Source organism: Chrysemys picta, chromosome 2, assembly GCF_011386835.1.
Source record: "Chrysemys picta bellii isolate R12L10 chromosome 2, ASM1138683v2, whole genome shotgun sequence".
Taxonomy (NCBI): domain Eukaryota; kingdom Metazoa; phylum Chordata; order Testudines; family Emydidae; genus Chrysemys; species Chrysemys picta.
The window spans coordinates 235,191,945-235,210,194 of record NC_088792.1 but is presented as its reverse complement, the minus strand read 5'-3'; the positions used below and the strand labels follow the sequence as shown (position 1 = coordinate 235,210,194).

General features: G+C 40.8%; 1 protein-coding gene across 2 annotated transcripts; it reads right to left on the bottom strand.

Annotated features, from left to right (window-relative positions):
- Positions 1 to 1,136: 1,136 nt before the first annotated feature.
- On the bottom strand, positions 1,137 to 10,579 carry LY96 (lymphocyte antigen 96). 2 transcript variants are annotated; one of them, XM_005306780.5, is made up of 5 exons: positions 9,999 to 10,579; positions 7,188 to 7,274; positions 5,110 to 5,238; positions 3,363 to 3,415; positions 1,137 to 1,643 (listed from the first exon to the last, which is right to left on the bottom strand). In XM_005306780.5, exons 1-5 carry the CDS (start codon positions 10,105 to 10,107, stop codon positions 1,554 to 1,556), a joined length of 468 nt encoding a protein of 155 aa, XP_005306837.2. In that variant the 5' UTR covers positions 10,108 to 10,579; the 3' UTR covers positions 1,137 to 1,553. The 2 variants fall into 2 exon arrangements, with proteins under 2 accessions (XP_005306837.2, XP_005306836.2); XM_005306779.4 differs by lacking the exon at positions 1,137 to 1,643 and having other exon boundaries at positions 3,122 to 3,415; positions 9,999 to 10,235.
- Positions 10,580 to 18,250: the final 7,671 nt, after the last annotated feature.

Sequence of the window (18,250 nt, the reverse complement as noted above, 5' to 3'; positions counted from 1 at the left end):
TTGATCACTTTGGCAACAAGACTTTGTGTGCTGAATACTTAGGCAGAGTAAGTGTGTTCATGTAAATATAGTCTGGTCCTGAGATCTTTTTCCTCCAGCTCATCCAGGGAGAGCTTCATTCAGACCCTGCTTATAGTACAAGAGCCAGGGAGACTGCATGGCTCTGCTGACCAAACACACTTGACTGGACCAAGGCCCACCCCAAGCAGTGGAAGATCCCCTGAAGATGGTAAACCAAAGCAGTACACAATTTCCAGTGGGGAGGCAGTTCAGACCACCACAGCCACTGCACAGCAACTCATGGTGAAAAGAATCCTAGCTGGGAGCATGGAAGGACCAAAACTCTGCTGCAGCAGCAGCAGCTCCTGGGTGGGGGCCCTCACTAGTGTGGAAGATGGCCTTTGCCACTACGATCCTGGCTTTCACTCTCCAGCTGGGCCAAGGGAAGAGGGGCTTGCTTACCAATGCAGCTAGGGTGACCAGATGTCCCGATTTTATAGGGACACTCCCGATATTTGGGGGTTTGTCTTATATAGGCACCTATTACCCCCCACTCCTGTCCCGATTTTTCGCACTTGCTGTCTGGTCACCCTAAATGCAGCAGGCTGCTCCTCTTGCAGATCAGGATCTCCCTCCTCCCTGGTCTGCCATTGTTTCTCCTTCTCTAGTGACCAAGGGAGAGGAGGAGAACCCTGGCTTCCTCCCATGTTTCCCTGATGGACCAGGACAGAGGGAGGGCATAGCCCACTGCTGTGTCCATTGGACCACCTTGCCACTGCTGCCTCCTCTGCTACTCCTCTTTGGCTGGAGCAAAGGATGGTTCAAAACAAAATCCCTGAGGATGACATCAAGTCCCCACACAGTGGCCCTGTGAGAAAAGGTCACCACACGCACTCTTCCTGAAGAGAGAACCTTGTTTGTGGGTCTGGTTCCCTCTGACACCACCAACCCACGGAGGGCTCTTGGCACCCTCCACATGGAGACCTATGCTGAGCTGACACAAAGTGCCTCTCACAGAGGGCCCAATGCTCAGGTGGAGAGGGAGGCTAAGCACTGTTACGTGTGGTGGTGCAAATAAATGACTGAGTATAGAATAGCTATTGAAGCTAAACAGACAGAATGAACAAGAGAATATACAGGATTTTCTTTTTTCTTTTATATCAAATAAATTCTGGCAAACATTCTTGTCTTAGCTTAGCAGAATCTGAAATACACACATTCTGCATAACACAAGAGATAGAATTGAAATACAGTTGTAACTACGACACCATTTCAGGGTCATTCTGTAGATTAAACAGTATGCATTTGTACCTAATTTTCACATAGAAATTTTGCACAAATTGGCTGGCCATTTGATTATAGCAAGTATATGAATGGATGAGACTATTCCTCTTCCTTATAATTATGCGTACAGTAAAGTGCATTTTGCATTCTTACCCATGCAAAATCAGTCTGTTTATTATTTCAGTGATAAAATTCCAGTTCCTGGCAGCAGCAGTTGTGTTCCTCAATGAATTGAAACAATCATCTTATTCAGAAATTCCTTAACCGTGCTATTTTATTAACAAGGTGACATTCGCACACAGGAGCAAGTTCTTCTCAGAAGGACCAGATAATAATCTTAAAAAAATCGTATATATTCCCTAAAACAAAGAAAAAAAAACACATAATCTTGTTGCCACTTTTCAGACCAGAAACTGGAGGGGAGAAGACTAGGATGAGGAGCCCAGGGAGGGGAGAGACAGGTCTGGCACAGGATAGGCTGGAGTTAACAATGGCAGAAGGAGTCAGGTTTGGGTGAAAACAGAGACAGAAAGTTATGCAAGCATCAGAACACACTCCCCTCCAGAGCCTGGAATAGAAACCAATTCTTAAGTCTCAAAACTCCACTGCTGTCAGCAAAAAGTTGTGAAACTCACTGGCAAAGTGTCTGTCTCATCCACTCTAGTGTTGGTCCACATAGAGAATGGCAACCTACTACTGCTATCAGTTACTTCATTTGCTCAAGTGGCAGAGATCTGTGTGGTGGATCTAAAGTTCCAACCTTGCTGATAATTAATGTGGGTGCCAGTACGATGAGATTTCTGTTTTTTTAGTTAACTTTTTTAAAAACTTGGGAAATTACATTAAAAAAACACTGTGTTAAAAGGACCTTATTAAGGTTGCAACATCAAGCACTCAGATGTTAGGAAATGAAGAATTAAGATAACCTGTGAATTGCCTTTTTGGGCATATGCATTATGATGCAGCCTTTAATTACATGGTCACATATTTTTTGCACAGGATCCCGGTCTCATGTAGTCACTGGTGGGCCTGCTCTGATGGTGGAACAGGTCTGTGAGTAAAGGAGACTATTGTCTGTAGTGCAAAAATGTAGTGCAAAAATTGGAAGGTGTGAATTAAGAAGGGAACTGTTGGAAGAGAAAAGGTGGTTTCGTGGTTAAGGCAGTTCAGTGCTGCACTGGAGAACTCAGTTTTCTCTCTGCCTCTGCCACAGTTTCTGTGTGATGCTGGCTAAGTCACTTAAATCTGGATCCACAATAACTAGGGTCAGATCAAATTCACCATCCATTTTTGTAAATTTCAGAGTCACAGCATTTTAAAAATCTTGATGGAATGAGTTGGTTATAGATGGAAGGCAAGGAAATAGGTGGGATGTTACCTACTTAATGTAAACCACCAAATGTTAATAGGAAACATATAGGGTCATTACAGTGATACACACATTAATCCCTTTGTCTATAGTTCTTCAAAAAAGAACTACCAGTACATACATTTATGGAGGATAGGTCCATCAATGGCTATTGGCCAGGATGGGCAGGAATGGTGTCCCTAGCCTCTGTTTTCCAGAAGCTGGGAATGAGCAATGGGGAAAGGATCCCTTGATGATTACCTGTTCTGTTCATTCCCTCTGGGGCACCTGACATTGGCCACTGTTGGAAGACAGGATACTGGACTAGATGGACCTTTGGTCTGACCCAGTATGGCCATTCTTATGTTCTAGTGTTCTATAGTGGCAGTTTGTTTTCTTAGTTACACGACATCCCTTATCCTTCCAATATGTTAAGAATGATTTGTTTGTTTGCTTGCATTGGACTTGTTATATCACCTGTGCTAATTTTATTTCTTAAAATAAAGTTTTCAGAAAGCTATATATAGAGGAACAACTTGAGTTCACCTACCACTCAAGTACAGTCATTCCTGAGGTAAGAAAAAAACAAAAATTCAGTAAGGAAGTTGTTCTGTATAGTTTTGGTGCAATACTATTTTCAGCGGAAGTATACATGTAAGCAAGCTATTTGGCAAATTTTTGTAACCTTTAACATATATATTAGATATAGTATATATACTTTGGCGAGTACCTTCGGCAATTTCATCTTTAAACCGCTAAATTCAAATGCTGTATTGAGCGTCTCTGCAAAATAGGGAAAATTATAAAAGAAGCGGTTATTTATTCTTGGTCCTTAATGATAAAATAAACCATGCCAGTTAAATTTCCATTGACTTCAGAGGGAGTTGGATAGAGACCTTATTTCTTACTCTATTTAGGTTTTCCTTAAAGTACAGAATGCAACTGGAAAATTTGTCTGGCTTGTGTCAGTGGTCTGGAGATCATTAGTGTATACATTCAAAACTTAACTGACACTATATAACTCTGACCCCTCTACTAATCTACTTGTCTCTGACACTTTCATCACCAGCTCCCTTTGCTCTGCCCATGATGCCATCTTCAACACATTTATCTGCCTCTCCCACAACCATCTTTATACATTCTCCCCTTTGGTAAACTGAATTAAACCATAAGGCTACCACCCTCACCTCCTCCAAACCTACTCCTACCATGATGCCTTCAAAAGATTAGCCTGAAATAATAGTTAGGTTGAGGATCGGTTGGGAGTAGCAGATATTCATTTTTTTTAAAGGCAAATGTTGATTACATGATTTATCCCTCATCCTTCATTGCTTGTACTCTTGTATGTTGAGTTATTTGAGTCTAAGACTGCATCATGACTCATGTTATATGTTTGGATAGTACCTAGCATATTGTTGGTACTACCCTAACCATAATAAATTGTGTATGTTTGTGTGGTGTGATGAGGTGTCTTTAGGTCACATCCTTCCCCCCAGCACCTCAATGCAGGAGATGTGGAGCCCTGCTACTTGTGCTGAGGTCTTTGTAGTGCTACCAACATTTAGAGAAGTTTACAAGGAACAATTGTCCAAATAAATTGGGGTTCTAGGGGCAGTTATAGTTCCTAGGGTCTGTAAGGCCTGCATGTGCATTCTGGCAAAGTTTGAGACTTGTCTGACATTTTAAAAATGTTAACAATGTAATTTATTCTTTGTGAGGCAGGTAAACAATATTATCCCCATTTTACAGATGTAGAGAAGCCCAGGGAGGTTAAAGTCAAAAGTTTTAACTTTGGTGTGTGTGTGTGTATGTGTGTGTGTGTGTGTGTGTGTGTGTGTGTATTTGCTCAACACCTCTGAATATCGATTTAGGTGCATATATACATATGCACCTAAATCGATATTCAGAGGTGCTGAGCAAATGCAGCTCTCATTGACATGAGAAAGAACTACAGAGTCTTCGTTCCTGTGGATTTAGTTGCCTAAATTTAGGTGCTCAAGTTTGAAAGCTTTGGCCTGCATGACTTGAACAATGCCAAAAAGAGTCTGTGCAATCGCTAGGATTAGTCCCTTGCCAGTTGCCCTCAGCCCCTTGCTTAGCCTATCATGCTGCCTTTACTGCTATTGAGCTGCCTGCCCCCTTCTGGCTGCTCAGCAGTTGCACTGGCGCAGCTAGAGGCAACCAGCTGGTATGCAATTTGTGGTGTCTCTAGTGCTATCAATGGTAGTCTGGGCAGAAATTCTCCTTTACTTTTCTAGGTCCCCCAAATTAGGGGGCTTGCAAAAACTGGCTGTGGTTACCATGGTTTTATATCAGCATCTAGAGCTATTCACAGACACAGAAATATCCCTGTCCATGCTGGTCAGTTAAACAGCTTTCTAATGAACCTGCTAGCAACAACAGTGTTTAAACAGAATTGTAGCTAGCAGGGTTCTGTTCCCTGTTTGGCAAAGGAGAACTCTCAAGTTTATGCTTACCTCCCTTCAGAGTTCCACAAAATGAATAGTCATCATCAAATCCACTGCAAATAACTTTTTTCCATTCTAATAAATTTGCAGCATCATACCATACATGGATGCTGCTCTCCAAAAAGATGATATCACTCCCTATTAAAAATAAGCAAAACATAAACTGATGAAATCTCCACAAAACACATTCACTCCCAACATGAGGTGAGAATCATGCACACTAATGGTGACTAGAATATTAATCTTAGTACTCATATAGGCTGCAACTCAGCAAGATGGTTAAGTACGTGGCTACTGGTTGGGAAATTATTCTTTACTCCCCACCCAAAAAAAAAAAAATTATTCAGCTTTTTTGGAGAGTGGTGTCGAAAAACAAAAAAATGGAAAAAATTTTGGTTTAAAATGGCAAATTTTCAAGTTTTTGGCCAAAAAATATATTAAATGAAAACTGGAGTTTCCACTGAAAGAAATCTGTTATAACTGAAAAGCTATTTTCCATCCAAAAGAATTATGGAAAGTTTTTAACCATCTCCAGCGCTTAGACATATGCACCCAAGTTGTTCCATTTAAGTTAACGATCTACACAGTTGATTAAAATTAGACACATGCTTAATTACATTGCTGAATTGGTGCTACAGTTTTTTATATTTTCAAAGTGATGTATGAATTTAAATTAAATGAATCCAACAACCCTGCAAGTTAAATATCATCACCCTCACCCATCACCATTTTATATACTTGAATGAAAGGCACTATGAAAGCTAAGAACATCAATCTGGTGCTACTTTTTTAGGTATTTATAAAGACACGAAGTGGAATAGCAGAGCCGGGAAAATTATTAATATATATTTACTGTCTAAGTCAGAGTGTGAACTAAAATTAATCAGTAGTTTTACTTTGTGGGGGAATGCTTTTAATTAAGTTATAAAACTGTTCCTTCTTCTTGGGATGCCCACAATCTGGACACTGGATTGCTTCTCCTTCTGTTTAATCAGGTAGCTCAATGAATTGGTAGAAGACTTCAATCCCTTTTTCTCCTCAGCTATAGTAGTACTCTATCTTCACATAGCAGTCTTATCTGTACTTCTGCAGGAATTAGGTGCTACATTCAACATCTCAACTGCCTAAAGAAGGTGGCTGCTGCTAAAAAGAGGAAACTCAGGAGGTGATCATTACGCAGAGGAGTATGGTACTGGTTGTAGCAGGCCCTGTATCTCTCTCCCTTCAAAGAGATCCACCAAGATCACATATCCCCTATGAGGGGACTGCTGGGTGACACTGAATCATGCCACGAAGGGCCTTGGGTAGACGACAATGAGCTAACACATTTTTAAAGGTGTTAAATCCTATCCACACTAGCATTCAAAATTGTGAGTTAAATGTGTTAGCTAACACATTTTTAAATGTAATCTATTTTTCTAGTTTAGACAGGGCCTTGGGTAGAATGATGAAAATCTCAGACACATAGGAACAGGCACTCTCCTGGCACTTCCACTCTCCTCCTAGCACATACAGCATCTGTCAAAAGTCTCTTCTTTCCCTATAAACAGCCACTCCATCTTATTCGGTTATGAAGTGTAAGTTCTAAGGACCAAACTTTGTTGTGTATTTGTAATGTTTTTCATATTATTGAGGCACCAGTCATGGCTCCATAGCGAAGATTGATTTGAGTTTGGCATTTAATGCAGGAATATACTTTGAGCCCAGTTTTCTAAATTGTATGTGAGCAATTGTGTGCCTAATTTATGCGCAATAGTCATGAATGGTTGAGTAACTGCATGAGCAAATGGACAGTTGTTTGTCTAACTGACAATTGCACACACAACTACTTTATTAGTGTGTAAAATTATGGTAATTGCATGCACAAGTGAGTTACATTTTAGTGCATACATCTTTACATAAATGTGTTAGAAAATCAGGTTCTTTGTATATCATCATGATTTATCTTTTCATGTTTAATCATGAAAAATTTCTCCTAAATAGCCTTCTCATTTAGGATAGAAGTTTAGAGATAGAAGTAACGTATCCTCCTGCAAATACAGAATTTAATCCCGCAAATTGGATGGAAATAACAAAAAGTGACTTACTTGGAATCCATAAAAGAGTAACTTTCCAACGACTTTCGCTAAAGGAACAAGGGACTATACTAAGGAACAAAACATGGTCCATAGAATCTAAATAAAAAAATACGTAATAAAGTCAGCATGAATAGTACTCTCCATCAAAAAATGTTTGTAAATGATCCTTCTAGATGCCTTCTTAGAGGCAGAAATAACATCATTCCACTTTGAAATTAAGTATTAAGAACAGTAGGTTGATTGGGTTGAGGATATTTGTTACAAACACATGCTGCTATATCTATGTATGTTTTGAAGACATGCATTTTCCACACTATCATTGAAGGGAGGCTGTTAACATAATTGTCAGACAACAATATCCCTATCCACACTGGAAGCCTGCTAGCAACAACAGGGCTTAAACTTGGTTGTCACTAGCATGGCTTCCAATGTACTGGAACCTTAGTAGATTATTCTGTATCATGGTTTGTTTTCTGAGTGACCACTGCTGTACATTCTACAAGATGCAGTTGTCAGTGTAAAATACAGGATATAGTACAAAATGCACTGCCTGTTCAGTGTTGGAAAGCCTATTATTTCAAATTTTTATAAGAAGTCATCAACCCACCTCCATCTCCACCCCACCTCTAGAGGGAATCCAGTTCAATACTTTTCTTTTAATGACAGAAATGATGCCAGGTTAGTTTACTTGTACTGTCTTTGCAGGACATGATGTACTATTTTATCCATGATGAAAACGTACAGTAACTCCTCACTTAAAGTCATCCTGATTAACATTGTTTCGTTGTTATGTTGCTGATCAATTAGGGAACATGCTCGTTTAAAGTTGTGCAATGCTCCCTTCTAACGTCGTTTGGCAGCCGCCTGCTTTGTCCACTGCTTGCAGAAAGAGCAGCCCATTTCAGCTAGCTGGTGGGGGCTTGGAATCAGGGTGGACTGGCAGCCCCCCTATCAGCTCCTCGTTCCCCTAAGTTCCCTGTGCTGCAGCCGCCCAGCAGGATATTAGTCGGCAGTTCAGCTGTCCCTCCCCCCACTGCCATGTGCTGCTCCTGCCCTCTGCCTTGGAGCTACTCCCAGAGACTCTTGCTTGATGTGCAGGGGGGAAAGAGGGGAGCTAATGTCAGGTTGTCCCTCTCCCCCCTGCTCCTGCACCCCGCTTACCCCTTCTCCATATAGAGCAGGGAGGGGACACGGACAGAGAGAGACAGAGAGTTTGGGGCAGCAGCTGCTGTCTCAACTTCCTGATCCACTTAAAAAGACAATGCACTTAAGAGTGGGTCAGCTTACTTAAAGGGGCAATGTGCATCTCTCTCTCTCCCGCACACAAGGTGTGTGTCTGTCTCTGTCTGCTATGCTGTCTCCCCTCCCTCGTGTTCGTGCTTCCTTGATGAAAGGCTACATTAACAACAATGTGTTAACCCTTGAGGGCTCAGCCGAGTGCTAGTTCATCATTTAGCAGTACGGCATTCCCTGGGAAATATCACACCCTCTTCCACCCTCTAACTTCACCACCTCAACCAAGCTTCACAATCATCATAGCTGTGAACAGTATTAAATTGTTTGTTTAAAATATATACTGTGTGTATGTGTATATCTATATAATATAGAGGTTTTTGTCTGGTGAAAAAAATGTCCCTGGAACCTAAACCCCTCCCCCCCCCCCATTTACATTAATTCGTATGGGGAAATTGGATTTGCTTAACATTGTTTCGCTTAAAGTCGCATTTTTCAGGAACATAACTACAACGTTAAGCGAGGAGTTACTGTAATCTGATGGAGTATCTGGGGAGTGCTGAGGATATGGAATAGGTTGGGGTATAATGTACGGTGGTATTTACTGGTTGCTATGCTAATTGTTCTTACTGTACTCTGCAGGTGGCTGATTTTCCTAAGATATTGTAAATTGTATTGTCAGGGAGCCTAAAGCTCATGCATAGGCATTTAACATTTTAACAAAAAGAAAATAAATGCAAAGCAGTTGTAACAGCAAATATTCTCTCTATGTCTATAGCTCATTCTTACTAATAATACAGCATGAGTGATGCGTATGGAACTGTACAAGACATGACACCTGCCCTACGGAATGTACAGTCTAAGGCCCTGATCCTACATCAAGCACCATGTGGGCAGACTCTTCTGCCCACACAGAGTTCTGTTGACATCAGTGGGGTTCCTTTTGGGTGACTCAGTGCCAGATCATGGCCTAAATTAGAGCCTATGTACTACAGCAAAGGAGTAGGGGCAAAAGAAGAGAAACAATTGAGAGCAAAGTGGAAAACTGCACTTCCCCCCCCCACACACACACACACACACAACTTGTACTGAGTTAGCTGTCCCACAGCTTCACCCGTTTCCAGGGCCAATAGAAACTCACATGAAGTGTTCCTATTTTCCATACAGCTAAACTTCAAGTTCTATGACAATCTTTGTTGCATTTCTTGTCTAACTTGATTAATCACAGCACTAGAGAAGCACATTTAAATTTATCTTTTAAGTTTTCCCAAAGTCACCAACACACATGCTTGTCCAGATCAGAAGCTAACCTCTCTCCCATCTCATACCTTCCCCAACATGGACTGGTAATATCTATGGATGCACAGTGTAATTGCTATCATACAGAAATTGTAGAATATCAAAAATATATATACCATCCAAGCTACCAAAAAAGAGCAAAATTATTCTTAAATTTCTAGTGAGTCATTTCTTTATCTTTCTGGACTCCTCAAAGAAGCAAATACAAGAGAAAGGAAGACAAGTGTTTGCTGAGAGATATCCATTCTTGTGCAAACACCACTGAAAATAAAATAATCCTTTACTTACCGCAAAAGGAATACGATATTTCTACATCTGAGGAGCTGCAAAGCACTTTTTTTCCTTGTGATTCAGTGAATCCAGAAGTAAACAGAATGAAAAAAACAAGCTGAAACATGCTTGTATATCTTCAAGCCTTTCAAAAATAAAGGGGGTACTTCTGGGTGAATATTTTACTTGAACACTTTGTTTTCAGGAAAGAGGAACAAAGTTAGACTTAGTCATCACGAGCCACATGATTATTGGGGGGGGTTGGTTTTTGTTGTTGTTGTTACATTTCCTCAAATTCTCTGTACACTTAATTTGATATTTTATTGAATTTATGCTAGCTATCTTTGTAATAAAGTTATGGGAAGAAGGGGAAATTCTGCATCTACTGTTACATTTTTCCAAGGTGATCACATTTTGGATTGTATTAGCAATGTGGTTTTAAGCCACAAACGAATAATGAAAGAGAAAATATTTTACACCAAATAGGGAAGTTGAAAAAATCTAAATAGATGATTACCACAATTACGTAAAAGGAAGTGTAGTTGATTTATCAGAAGTAGCGTCTCAAAGCATAATTACCATGGCTGAGGAGAGCTTTGCTGTGTAATATAAGAAATTTAGAGAATCTTTATTCAACTGATTTTAAAAACTTCACTTTCTTATTGAGATACATTAGCCAAAGATTTTCCAAGAACATATTTCACACACAGCTTACCATCACTAGGAAATCTTAGTATTTGTAATAAAATTGCGAGGAATCTAATTAGATGACAATGTCAAACCTAGCTGAGACCAGACTTGGCCATGACTAGCTGACGTGATGCAGAAGATGACCATGTCAGCTAACTCATCACAATCATGTTTAACACAATTAAATTTAGTGAAGACAAAGCCTACAAGCACATGAACTTGATATCATTTAGCAGCATGTCCTCTACACATGGCTATTCCTTTAGCCTTTCCCCCCCTTCTCTTTTGATTTCTCTTTGTATTTATCATTACTGTTCCTGTACTCTTGCCTGAAGAATGCACTTTGCAAAAGAGCACCAGGCCTGAATAACTGGGAATTAGAGTGGGTAGGAGAAGGACATGATGTGTGGTATAATCCAGGGATAGGCAACCTATGGCACAGGTGCCGAAGGCGTCATGCGAGCTGATTTTCAGTGGCATTCACACTGCCCGGGTCCTGGCCACTGGTCCAGGGGCTCTGCATTTTAATTTAATTTAAAATGAAGCTTCTTAAACATTTTAAAAACCTATTTACTTTACATACAACAATAGTTTAATTGTATATTATAGACATAGAAAGAGACCTTCTAAAAATGTTAAAATGTATCACTGGCACGCAAAATCTTAAATTAGAGTAAATAAATGAAGACTCGGCACACCGCTTCTGAAAGGTTGCTGACCCCTGGTATAATCAGTAAGAGGCATGAGACTGACCTAGCTATTTTTATAGGAAAGACCTCCTTGACCATCAAACATGGGGCCCCTGATGCAGTGCCCACAAGAAGTTAACCAACATTTAAAAAATACATGAAAATAAAACCCCTCACCTCTACATTATTCCCTCTTCTGTGTTTCTCACTGTATTGGGCCTTCTCTCTCTTACAATATACTAGAATTTCTTTGGGGCACAGATTTTCCTTATTTCATGTCTTCCTTAATGATAAGCACATTGTTGGTACTTACAAATGAGATTTGGAATATGATGCAGATGAGCATTAATAAGCCCACTAGACAATACCCAAGTCACCACGGATGGGGCACACTCAGTCATGTGAGGCCAATGTCTATTGTCTTCAAGAGAGGGATGGCTCTGAGACCTGAGAAGCTAGGTGATTCTTTCACTGTCTTATCCAACTGCATTCTAATGACTATTTGCTAAACAGATGTCTATAATATTTCTATAATCTCATTAATTTTTGCACTTTTTTATTTCGGCCAGACTTAGTAAAGAGCTTAAGGTCAAGATTTTTAAAAATAGAATCCTAATTATAGGCTTCTAAATCTATTCTGGGCTTCTAAATAAGTGGCTTGATTTTCCAGTGGTCTGAGTATCCAACAGCTCTCATCGAGTTCAGTAGAAGTTGTTGGGTGCTTAGTATTTTTGAAAATCAGATCACTTATTTAGGAGCTTACATATAATTTAGGAGCCTAACTTTATGCTAGAATTTTGAAAATCATAGCCTACATTCCAGATTTAAGACTAGTTTGAAACCAATAGTCCAAAATTTTCAAGTACCTTGAGTATTATAGTTCTTTCTATCTTTCTATCTACAAGGACAAGACAAAAATTTTATGCAACACATTTCACTTACGCCGATTACCTCAATTCTGAAGACTAGACTGGATCAATACTCACTCAACAAAATCAGGACTAATTCAGTTCTCAGCTATTTATATGGGTATCAAAGCTTATCACCATCTTTACGAGGGGACAACTATTGTCTGACTGAAACTATATGTACAAATTTCTTCCAAATATATTTATCCTGGAACCTTGTATTAATGATATTACTATTTCATCACAATTAACCTTCCTGATTCTTAAATATTTCTGCATGCCCTTCATAGATCATAAATTGTACTTATCACTAGGCAGCAGTGATTTCTATAGTGTAAATACATATATTTAATTATTCTTTTCATTTAATTGATTTCTTCTGCACATAAGAAATCAATTAAAAGATTACATACAAAAAAGCAACTATGATAATTTTATCTGACCTCCACCACCATAGTATCTGAGTGCCTCACAAGAATTAATGTATTAATACAAGTATGAATCTCTCACAACATATGTGTAATATAGAGGCGTATTTTACCCATTTTATATATGGAGAACAAGCACAGCGAGATTAAAAGCTTGATTTTCAGAGGTTGTGTTTCAGAAGGCATGATACCTGGAATCCAAGAGGGTTGGAAAACAACTTTCATGGTGACCCCAAAGTGGTAAGAGAGTGATAGAATCCATTAGATGCCCACAACACTTGGTAGGAACAGTGGGGACTTCAATAAAAATATGAGATGCTACCAACTAATTGATTGTTAGTGAAGTATATGAATTTCTAAAGGAGATTACAAATTTCAAGTAAGAAACAACAGCTTGTTCTAAAATATTTTCAAAACTATATGAAGATCACGAGAGTTACTCTGGATTGATGATGTTTAAGATCGGGGCGTGCACAAAGGGGTGGCAAGCAGGGACACGAGCTCCCTCAATGATGAGGGGAAAATACAGAGTTTAACATTTATGGAATAATTAGCCACAATTTGAGGCCAATTCAAGCACACATTTCAACGGATTGTGCTTGCAAACCACTATTTGCTGCAAAATTCCCCAAGAACATTCTCTAGGCATAACTTTAGGCTTTTTGGTCTTTGCATGATGTACACAAGCTCTAGGTATGTAACAAATATCACAGAAATCATGTTGGCAGCTAGTGGGGAAAATATAATTCATAATTTATGGATGTTAGGATTTTATTTTATATCATACCTATAAAAAGTTCTTAAATGAGATGACAATTTACAGTGCAGTACTTAAGATTTTAAAGAACATGGGCTGATCTGTAATAATTTATTAATCCTGTGTGTAACCTGGTTATTGGGATAGTTAGATTGGGTTATTGACTACTTACTGTTTGTATGTATCAAGCTAATTCACAAGCAAGTTTTGCCAGGAAATTCACCCAGGAAGTAGGGATTGGTTCCTGGAAAACATTTCAAGGGACAAGAGACAACACAGAGCCTTCCAAATGGAAACATGCTTCCAATAACCTGTGGAGCTGACAGAACCAATCTGACCAGGCTCAGGAAGCACAAGAGAGAACAAAGGATTTTGGCTGGGGTTATGAAGATACGTACTCCGTGAAGGGGAGTGAGTAGACGTGAACTTAGATTCCAGAGGTTGAGGAGTCTAGGTTAAGACAGTCCTACCTATGATTATAGGTTAGATAGATAGGCATGTAGAACTTTCATTGTGTTAAAATGCCTTTTACTGGGTTTTGTTCCTACTGTTAAGATTAAACAATACTTTGTTTTTGGATCACTATTTCCCACTGGTCACAGCTCCGAAGGGAAAGACATGTAGGTGCTGAAACCAGTCCGTTCTGCTGAATAATCACAGCTGGTACACAAGGTGCTGTAACCTGGGAATCCAGTCTAAGAGTAGGAGAATCTCAGGATTCCACCCAGATAGAAATGCAGGTGCAGGGCCTAGCACCTGAAGGGGTGCACTCTAAAATCAGAGAGGGGGATCAAAGGTGTAGTTAGCCCTGTAATCGTGCAAAGGATTACAATCTGCCAAGAAATTAAAGTCAACTATAATTGGCTGAGATATTTCTGAATTCACAATTTGCTCCATAACTTGTTTACAGATCTGTTGCATCTTATGCGCATTTAACATGCGCGATTTCAGCTTTATGCGGTCGGCAAAAAAAAAAAAAAAATTAGTACTGTACTTGTAGTGCGGGCGATTCCGCCCGCCATTCAACTCAATGTAATTTTGACTATACGCGGTTTTCGCTTTACGCGCTAACCGCAGAACGGAACCCCCGCGTAAGATGAGACTCGCCTGTATAACTATTCTGCAAACTCTCAGTATAAAACCATCTAAGATATTTTAACTGTTTCTCTAGTAAATGTGATCTTATATAATGCTGAAAGGCAAAGACATATTTTGTATGTGATATTAATAAAATTGTGTTTTAATGTCTTAATTCAACAAATAAGATGCAAGATTACCACTGCCATCAATCATTAGTGTCATAACTATGATATATCAACCTCTGATTACACCATATTCATGAGACGTAATTTTTCACTTGCTGGTATTGGGACTTTTGTTAGTATAGATGAGTTTATATATATACACTAAGTAAAGAGCATGACAACTAGCCTATGTTTATATGTGTCACAGCTATGATGCAACTAGATAGATAAAACAGAGTTTCACTTTTCCCCCTCATTTTAAAAATTGGAGCTGGTCATGGGATTTGATAGCTCAGTATGGCTATTTTAAGTTTAATCAGTAAAATTCTGAATTGTCAAAAATCTTAAAATGGCAGTGAAAATTTTGTTGCAGAGTGAGGAAGGAAAATTGACAATTTTGCTATGATTTAAAGCGTTTAAATACAAGTCCCTTCCTTTAATTCCTATGTTCTTTTCCTTCCTTTGTAAATTCCCATTTCTCCCTCCTTTGAAAGAGCTCAAGCCAACTTCAACCTGTATAAACAGGTATCAAAAAAGGAGAGCAGGAGACTGAACATAGCAGATATCTTTTTAAAGTAAGTTTCCATGACAGCAGACACTAAAGCGCCTGGAACTAGGAGCTCCTTTGTAAGACCAAGCAAATGCAAGAGCGTATAGATTTCTTTTAGTTATGTATAAAATTCTATTTCACTCAACACTAACACTTGAAACAGTGGATTTCAGAGCAATTATTATACGTTTCAGGTGGTCTAAATCATTTGTCTTTGGTCTCATCTTTTTCACCATCATTTACGGATGCACTGCCTCTTGCATTTTACTGCTTACCTGAAGTGTCTCTTCACTGAGAGTTGGAACAGGTTTTTAAGATGTATAACCATTCTGAAACAAGAAAGTTTCCACAAAACCCTTCTAGAGCTTGGTTTGCTTTTAAATGATTCAACAAATGTGTCCAGAGTTAGATCAATACATAGAATAAAAGTATATAAAATATAGATACTTTGTCTCTCTTTAGTGAGACATTAAAATAAGAAAGACTGCACTCAAAAAGCCTTTTTGACAAATTGGAACTTAGGAGAAACCTAAAAAGAAAAAATATCTTAATTATTTTTTCTTCATAAAGGTAACTTATTTAGTATGTTAGCACCAAGAGATTCCCCTTATACAGGGGTTCTCAAACTTCATTGCACCATAACCCCCTTCTGACAACAAAAATTACTTCACGACCCCAGGAGAGGGGACTGAAGCCTTAGTCTGCCCAAGCCCCACTGCCCCGGGGGAGGGGGGGACAAAGCCCGAGCCCCACTACTCTGGGCACAGGGGCCAAATCCGAAAGCTCAAAGGTTTCAGCCTCAGGCAGGGGGCCTGCAACCTGAGCCCTGCAGCCCAGGGCTGAAGCCCTCGGGCTTTGGCTTCAGCCCTGGGCAGTGGGGCTCAGGCTTCAGCCCCTGGCCCCAGTAAATCTAAGCCAGCCCAGGTGACGCAATTCAAAGCGGGTCCCGACCCACAGTTTGAGAACCGCTGCCCTAATATAAAGTGTATTGCTGGTATAAAAGGATTCATCTGAATTTCTTTTACATTATTTGTCAATTCAATCGATTTTTTAAACCTCAAAGTATTTTAAGCCTTTCATTACATCTTAATTTTTTAGGTGGAATTGAATATTTATCCACCAACAAAAACCAGCTTACATCTCCAAACCTTCCTTTTTTCTAAAAAAGAAACACTGAAATCCAATTTCTGTAGAGTAAAACTGATCTAAGCAATCCATTTTGACAGAGAGATTCAGAGGCCTAACCCGCTTCGTAATCATTCCAAAGAAAATAGGGTCCAAAAGACCATGGAGTACTCCACAGGAGATTTCTTTTGCTTCAGAGCTTTCATTAGCATGGAATGGGACCGCATTTAACTACGTTCTGTTGTCAAATATACATGCTGCATTATCTCAGTGGACCAGATTCTCTGGTGGGAGGGATAGTTCAGTGGTTTGAGCATTGGCCTGCTAAACCCAGGGTTGTGAGTTCAATCCTTGAGGGGGGCCACTTAGGGAACTGGGGTAAAAATCTGTCTGGGGATTGGTCCTGCTTTGAGCAGGGGGTTGGACTAGATGACCCCCTGAGGTCCCTTCCAACCCTGATATTCTATGATTCTGCTGAGCTGTTTTTAATTGAGCACAGCAGAGGGGCTATTCAGGCATTGCTATGGGCTCAGTTTCTCCACATCAGCCTTATTACAGGTTAGAGTAACTTGGGAGTTGCTCCAGCTAACTTGCACAATCTCCAAGGGACCATCCAGCAGCTAGGGACAGCCAGAGTGCGTTGTGCTCCAGATACTCCTTCTATTCCTTCCAGAGAGGGCAGCATGGAAGGAGCTGTAGTCCCAGAAACAGTAGCTATCTGCTTCCTGGGGACTCCTTCATGCTGGGAATATTTCAACCTGGGGACTTATGGACAGTCTTTACTCCATTTATACCATGGGTAGGCAAACTTTTTTGGCCCAAGGGCCACATCTGGGTATGGAAATTGTATGGCAGGCCATGAATGCTCACAAAATTGGGGTGCAGGAGGGGGTGAGGGCTCTGGCTGGGGATATGGGCTTTGGGGTGGGGTCAGAAATGAGTTCAGGGTATGAGAGGGGCCTCCGGGCTGGGTCAGTGGGTTGGGGGTGGTGAGGGCTCTGGCTGGAGGTGCGGGCTGGAGATGAGGGGCTTGGGGTGCAGGAGGGTGCTCTAGGCTGGATCGAGGGGTTCGGCGTGTGGGAGCAGGCTCCGGGATGGGGATTGGGGCACTGGGGGGTATGGAGCTCTGGCTGGGGGTGCAGGCTCTGGGGATGAGAGGTTTGGGGTGCAGAAGGGTGCTCCATGCTGGGATCAAGGGGTTCAGATGGCAGGAGGGAGATCAAAGCTGGGGCAGGGGGCTGGGGCACAGGAGGAGCTCACGTGTACAGGCTCCGGTCGGCACTTACCTCAAGTAGCTCCCGGAAGCAGTGGCATGTCCCCCCTCTGGGTCCTACGTGGAGGCACGGCCTGGCAGTTCTGTGTGCTGCCCCGTCCGCAGGCGCCACCCTGCAGCTCCCATTGGCTGCAGTTCCTGACCACTGGGAGCTGCGGGGGTGGCACTTGAGGCAGGGGCAGCGCACGGAGCCCCCTGGCTGCCCCTACGCATAGGAGCGAGAGGGGGGACATGCCGCTGCTTCTGGGAGCTGTGCAGAGCCGCAGCACGTGCAGCGGCCCCCGACCCTGCTCCCCAGTGGGAGCTTGAGGGACAGATTAAATCAGCTGGCGGTCTGGATGTGGCCCGCGGGCCATAGTTTGCCCACCCCTGCTTTATACCATCTGAACAAGACAAGCCAAAAAATCTGGCCCTTTCACTTTTTAGACACAGACCCTTTTTGGGGCTTCAAAATTCTTATTCGTGTACTTGATTAGTCAATGTTGCTTTTTTTAAGGAATGGTTCCTTTATAATACTATATCGGGGATCTTGCAGCATAAAACTAAGATCAAATCCATATTCCTTCTCTTCATGACTGTAACAACAGAAATCAAACTGAGACCAAA